The sequence below is a fragment of the Cyprinus carpio genome, chromosome A3, assembly GCF_018340385.1.
Source record: "Cyprinus carpio isolate SPL01 chromosome A3, ASM1834038v1, whole genome shotgun sequence".
Taxonomy (NCBI): domain Eukaryota; kingdom Metazoa; phylum Chordata; class Actinopteri; order Cypriniformes; family Cyprinidae; genus Cyprinus; species Cyprinus carpio.
In genome coordinates this window covers 29,095,481-29,102,606 of record NC_056574.1, presented here as the reverse complement: position 1 = coordinate 29,102,606, position 7,126 = coordinate 29,095,481, and the positions used below count along the sequence as shown (strand labels likewise).

The 7,126-nt window shown below is 35.7% G+C and overlaps 1 protein-coding gene across 2 annotated transcripts; it reads left to right on the top strand.

Moving 5' to 3' along the window:
* The first annotated feature begins 4,657 nt into the window (after positions 1-4,657).
* LOC109089331 (homeobox protein XHOX-3-like) lies at positions 4,658-6,492 on the top strand. Of its 2 annotated transcripts, none has more exons than XM_042728379.1 (3): positions 4,658-4,825; positions 5,074-5,312; positions 5,677-6,491. In XM_042728379.1, exons 1-3 carry the CDS (start codon positions 4,822-4,824, stop codon positions 6,103-6,105), a joined length of 672 nt encoding a protein of 223 aa, XP_042584313.1. In that variant the 5' UTR covers positions 4,658-4,821; the 3' UTR covers positions 6,106-6,491. The 2 variants fall into 2 exon arrangements, with proteins under 2 accessions (XP_042584313.1, XP_042584323.1); XM_042728389.1 differs by having other exon boundaries at positions 4,676-4,825; positions 5,071-5,312; positions 5,677-6,492.
* Positions 6,493-7,126: the final 634 nt, after the last annotated feature.

Genomic DNA, 7,126 nt, shown 5'->3' with positions numbered 1-7,126 from the left:
GACTAAAAGTTTGTTACAGCATTATAATCTATGAGACATGACAAATGGCAAGGACATATTAAAAGAACAGTGGTGATGATGTGAGGATATATGCAAGTATGCTTCATCCTAATTAAATCAGAATAGTTTTTGACAACAACATCTGGATATGTGAATTACAGAACACCAGACGGCCTGTAAAAACATGTCCTTATGCCACTGATTCAAGTTCAGTGATAACTGTAAAAAATTCACCCTACAAATAAAAATAGATAGACTTTCTGTATTTATAAAGTCACACTGAAACATAGAGATCAATAAGTTTCAGTATAACAGACAGGACGAGATTAAGAAAGAATATAGAGAAAGATGGGAGAAGTTACTTCTGACCAGAAAATATTTGCATTCAATTTAGAAGCCAATGTCTGCAGGACTGGGGGGATGTGGGCCTCAAATTACTGTGGCAAGGGAGAAAGAAGAATGATTCTATGGAAAAGAGATGGTATAGGAATATATTTAACAATTTTGCTTCAAATTATCAGAATTTTTAAGCCTTAAATGCAATTATGCAAGGTGAACTTGCAGCTCCTCTGAAAAGGAGCAAAAACCTTAGACTCCTGGGAAGAATGCTTGGTTTCCAAAAAATGTAAATATGTAAATCTGACTACTGCCCTAATTTGCTTCCAAAAAACAACAACATTTAGACAACATATCATAAAATCACATTCATCCAAAAACAGCTTGCTTGACATTACAACTCTCACAGCTTTCTGATAACAACTGATATTAATGGCAATCTCTTGGTGAGAGTGTGGGAGCATTCAATCTTTATGTACATTTCCCAAAAATGCTCTTCACATGCAAGCAATGCATAAGAGTGCTCTCTGTTCATTATACATTTACATTATACCTCATTTACATGATACATCACTGTAACTTCATTAGGATGAATAAATGTAAAATGAGAATACATTATATATCATTACTAAAAATGGTATACAAAAGTAGCTTACAGTTATTTCAGTGTACTTGTAGATGATGTTTATGAAGAACCTGAAGTGCTGTTGAAAAATAACTTTTAATCTAACAGTCAAATAATTTGCAAAAAGGATACAGATAAAACAGATTGCTGGTCCTGGGACAGTACCCTTAAAAGATGCTTATTTAGAGCAGTATCTTAGAACAGTAATATGTACACTTAAGTTCACCCAAAAAGGAGTTTCTCCCAATACTGTTGAGCACAAAATATATATATATATATATATATATATATATATATATATTTTTTTTTAATGCTGGTTATTAAAAAGTTAACAGTAGCCACTGACTTCCATAGTATGGAGAAAAAAAAAATACTATGGATGTCAATGGCTACCATCAACTGACTGATTATCAATATTTTTCAAAATATCTTCTTTTGTGCTCAACAGAACAAAAAACTTGGTCATGCTTTAGTTTTGGACCAGTTCACACTAATAACTAACTATTAACTATATGACTTTTGCCTCAAACTCCTAATTTGCTGATTATTAATAGTTGGTAAAGTAGTTGCTAAGTTTAGGTATTGGGTTGGATTAAGGGATCTAAAATATGGTCATGCAGAATAAGGGATTAACATGTGCTTTATAAGAAATAATAAACAGCCAATATACTAGTACTATGCATGCTAATAAGCAACTAATTAATAATGAAAAACTAAAGTGCTACCAAAAATTGCTAAAGGTTTGAAATAAGTGGAGGATGAGTAAATGATGACAGATGACAGAAATGATGACAGAATTAAAATTTTTGTGTGATCTATCCATTTAAGTTACTACTATGAATCTTTTAGGGATTAAAATATACAAATATGTCCTTTTGATGGTATTTTCTGAGAGTGTAAGATGATTCATATAATCTTTTTTTTCATATTTCTAATCTTCAAATGTTTTTACTTCCAATAATTAATTTAAATTCATGAAATGTTAAGGGCTGATATGTGCAGTTAGGGATGTGCATAAGTTTAGCAAAGGATAATGTTTTGCAATATATATATATATATATATATATATATATATATATATATATATATATATATATATATATATATATATATATATATATATATATATATTAAATTATACATAATTAAAACAAATATTTCCAATAACCAAGTAAATGTCTTATTTCTGTAGCGTTCAATGGGGACATAACAGACATAATATAGAGAACTATAATACTAAAAGCATAAATAAGGCAAGTTATTGAATTTTTTTTATTTTTTTATTTATTTAATTTTGAATGGGAATCATAATGAGCACTGAAGATACGAAACTTCATGGAATCGCCTATCAAAAAGCTCAAAAAGACCGTTTTGATCATTGTGGAATTGTTTAAACATGACGCGCATTATTATTATTATTATTATTATTATTATTATTATTATTATTATTATTATTATTATTATTATAGACAACACGTAGTGCTTGCTAATTTTCTTTTTAAACAAGTATTCTGACCCTGTAGGTTACTCTTTAGGTGCTTTATCCTGCTCCTTGTGTACAGTTTAAATTTCAGTTAAAATCAGACACACTTAAACCAACGCATCACGACCTTTACTTGAACAGCCAGGTGTGTATGTTGGAGCGGTAAACCATAATGTGCAGATCACCAGAATTGAGTTTTATTGCGGTCATACGTTAAAATTCCACGTGAACGCAAAGCCTTGTGGATCATACACTTCTGCATTATGCATGCAGTCTAATGAGAGTTCATAGCTCCCTATACTTTAGCGGTTAAAGAAGCAGGTTATGGTATATGAGTCCCGACATATATGAAATATGAACATGTCACTTTGTAGTATGTATAAAATAACATCCATACACATGTGAAACTTTAAACTTTGGAACAATAAACCATTTTCAAGAACAGTCACGATCGAAGTAAATTATGCATTTTGGACGAAGAATGTATCCAGTGCTTACACTCACCGGTTTGTTCAGGTGCACCTGTGTATAACACAGATAATATAGTGTGCCTGGCATTGCTGCGCTAAGCGAATGGATTTAAACCTTTGAAGAAAGAAGATGAGGACGAAGAGGAGGGAAAGCAAAAGGAACAGACTGCAGAGCAAAGTCACCATGTAACATATCCTTATTCAAATATCTTTAGATCTTGTTTTGCATACAAAAAGAAGAAGAAGAAGAAAACATTTTAATTAATTAAACTACCTTTTGCCCTTCATTGTACAGTCAACTAGATCAAGACAAGAAATTCGCTGCAATATTTCGAGTAATGTCCATTTATAATGTCTAAAATAAACTTATTAATGCAGAAATCCAAATATTAGATGGATTTTCATAATTACATGCATTACATGGCGGTCAGTAGAAAGAGCTCTAATATACAATTATACAGTCGAAATGTACTTGCAACTTGGTCACTGTGTACTGATCAGGGGTGCGTTTCCCAAAACCATAGTTGCTAACCTGTTAGCAACTTAGTTGGTTGGCAATGGGAAATTGCATTGCAACCAACAAAGTTGCTAACTTAGTTAGCAACTATGGTTTTGGGAAACGCACCCCAAAATAGGGACTTCTTTCTCTACAATTATCAGTACAGATGGTATGAGGTTTAGTCAGCCAGTGGTACAGACACACAGGTTTGTATGCTCATGGAAGCGCAATTTCTGTCACCTCTACGCAATATCTGTGCCAGTCTCCATACAGACTCCAGCCCCGGCGGAGCCTTTCCCTTAACTGACAAAGTGATCAAAGCACTGGTGCATAACAATACCACCGTGAGTGAGTCTGATATCAGGCTTATCTGAAGCGACATGGAAGCATATGTTTGAGATACTGACAGTCTGCGTCACTGGGAAAGAGAGAACAACTCTATTTGGTTGTTAAAAAATATAAAATAGAATTGATAAAGCGTTGAGTAATGTTAATCACAAATTCTACTCATAATCCAAAACTAAAACAGGAAAGAAAACATATACTGAATGACAAAACACAGCAGCCTGTTTATAAATATACTTTGATGTGTAGCTCACAAGAAATATGAAACCTTAATAAGTAATCAAATAAATGTTTAAAAAACATTTGGTCTTTTAGTAACACGCGGGAAATGCGTTAAAAGGCGTTGTAACGACTTCATAAAATATTGTCCGGCGTTTATTACATTAACCAATGACAGCATATTCTGTCTGGCAACGTTGTTTGTTTATAATATTAGTTATAAAATTTGTTAATGCTCGAATTTTCTAAAAATTTTCCAAGTAATTGTCTTTTTTTATTATAAAAAATAAATCTTTATCTTATATTTATACGGCTCATGAAACACTTTCATCTCTATTATAAACTGTAGATCTCTGCAGTTTAGGGGCATTACGATTCTAATGATTGACTTCCAAAAATACAAACATCAAACGCCAAGAAACAGTCAGGGTTGGCCTATCTCGACAGGGAAGCCACTGTGACAGTATGCAAAGGGAGGTCTATCTTAATTCTCCATAACAAAAAAGTACAAAGGCCAGTCGGAGACCAAAGACAATTTAACACCTCCCTCTGTCCGCGCGCCCCGGCGGCGCCGCAGCGGATAGAGCGCGTCTCTCATTAGTGACAAGATGGGACGACCTGGAAGATGCAGAGGTGAGGGAGGTGGAGGGGGGGCAACGACTACAAAAACAACTCATCTTTCCCTTCATAAACGAACTTGGCTCGGAAGACAAGCAGTGAGAGAGTGAGAGAGAATTCATTTTTTGGGGAGGGCCTGGCCTGGGACTGTTTTGAGGACTATGAGAAGCTTGTGAAAATCCATTCGGGGAATATTTGGTTTGCTTACGTGGAAATCAGCAACAAAATGCGTAAGTAGCCTACAACATTTATATTTTAACAGCAGGCATTGAGAAGGACTTAATACGCATTTTTAGAAAATGCTCCGGTTCTTCATATCGTGTCACATTTAAGTCAAGTATATAGGCCTACTGTACAAAATCTGTGTGTAGCGTTAAATTAGGAAATTGGGAGTTTATTGAAAACCCCATCTTTCGGAATGCAAATGTGATATACGCAAAGTAAACGAATGCCTAATGTGAAGTAAACTTTTCAGTAGCAGAGGGCAGGGAGTCGCCAGTGTCTACTGTTGCTCATGCTGACAGTGATCAAGGAGAAGAAGAGGGCCCTCGTATTTCACTGCTGAATGGGATAGACCACAGTCGTCGACACCGGACTGCTTTCACGAGGGAGCAGCTGACCCGTCTTGAGCAAGAATACTGCAAAGAAAGTTACGTGTCTCGACCCAGACGCTGCGAACTGGCGGCAGCGCTCAACTTGCCCGAGACTACAATAAAGGTAATTCACGATGTAGACCTTTTCATGCCACACTCAACCTCTGGCCCAACAAAAGCTTCTCAGGACCAACAGGCAGCATTTAAAGTGCATTAAAAAGAGCTTATTAAAAAATAATAATTTGAGACTAACTTCTGCTATTCATCGATAGATAGATATATATATATTAATTTTAAGTTCATTTAAGAGAGGATTGTTTGTGTGTCTTGTGAGGCTGGGTAACAGCCAACCCAAGAACCCATAAAATCAGACACCTGATCTCCATCCCTGCTTAAACTGAAAATTTTATTGTACATCTACCATTACCTAATCCCACCAGCATACTGTGTCCTTTAGTAAGACAATGTATCCCTCTGTTTCATTATAGGTTTGGTTTCAGAACAGGAGGATGAAGGACAAGAGGCAGCGTCACAGTCTGAACTGGCCTAATCCACTGGACCCAAACCTGTGTGCCTTCATGGTGGGTCACGCAGCTTCTGGAATCCACTACCCACTGCTACCCCGCTTGCCCCTTCATCTATACTCTCATCTGGGCATGGGTGGCCTCTCAGGCTATTCAAACCTCTACAGTGCCACCACAAGGCCAGTGGACACTTTGCACCTTCCTCCTTCGACCTACCCCTGGCTCACTGGACTTCCACAGCCAGCTCTCTATTCCCCCGTCCAGACAATGCACCATCCCGCAGGATGCCACTGTCCCCACTGCCTGCACTGGAGACCAGACCATCTGCATAAACTTAGAGGGGGAGCTAGGACAGCCACGCAGCCCAAAACCTATGGCAGTGCTTCAGGATAAAAGAACAGTGGTGTCTTTGGCATGTTAAAAATATAGTTTACCCAAAAAAGTTCATTTATCATTTACACACCCTCATGTCGCTCTAAACCTGTATGCCTTTTTTTCTTCTGTGGGACACAAAATGATATATTTTGAAGATTTCTGTCCCCCATACTTCGTCATTTTAAGGCTGTTGTATTCATGCATCTGTACAGTTATTCAGAATCTTGATATCATCACACATGAAGAACTGTTTTGTTGTTTATCTTCCTATAATATAGATAACATTCTTAAAATACTTGATCTTTTGAAGTTTGTTCATAAACATTTTTTATCTGTTGACATTTTTGCACCTGAACACTGTGGTAGACGAACATGTGTACATATATGCTTTCCAAAAATATATATGACAAATTTGATTATTAAAATATTTATGAAAACATTTTACTTCATGTATTTCTGCCTTTTCTTTGCCAGATAAATAATAACAGTAATAAGGTTATAGAAGGACAGAAAACAATTAATGCTCTACTCATTAACATCCACAAGCCTTTACAGCCGACGCAACTCTAGTAATTTGCACCAACAATTTTGTCATTGTTTAACACCAACCTGTTGACTAAACAGCACTGTAATCTTAAAGACTACTTATCAACTTACAGACACAAAGCTCCTGTCATTATATTCAATCCTAGACACAACCTGCTGAATTATGATCTTGAAAATCTAAAATCAAACAGCCTGTAACCAGACAAAACATCAGCAGTTGAGGAGCGTCTGAGACTACAGAGCCTCACAGACCTTGCTCTAATAAATAATGTCTGCAAGTGTGCATGTGAAAAGCTTGAATTAATGCAGAAAATATGACAGTGGTATCAAAATAGACTTAAGCCACACTTAAAAATGTATGAATACATATACAGCTATATACATATACAGTTCAAATGTTTGAAAGAAAATCCTTTTGCTCAGAAAGGATGCATTAAATGGCAGTAAAGACATTTATAATGTTACAAAAGATTTCTATTTAAAATAAAAGCTC

Excerpts from the sequence above, each read along its gene's own strand:
- LOC109089331 (XM_042728389.1), top strand. Across the intron at positions 5,313-5,676 it reads TGCCCGAGACTACAATAAAG|GTTTGGTTTCAGAACAGGAG; the intron begins GTAATTCACGAT and ends GTTTCATTATAG.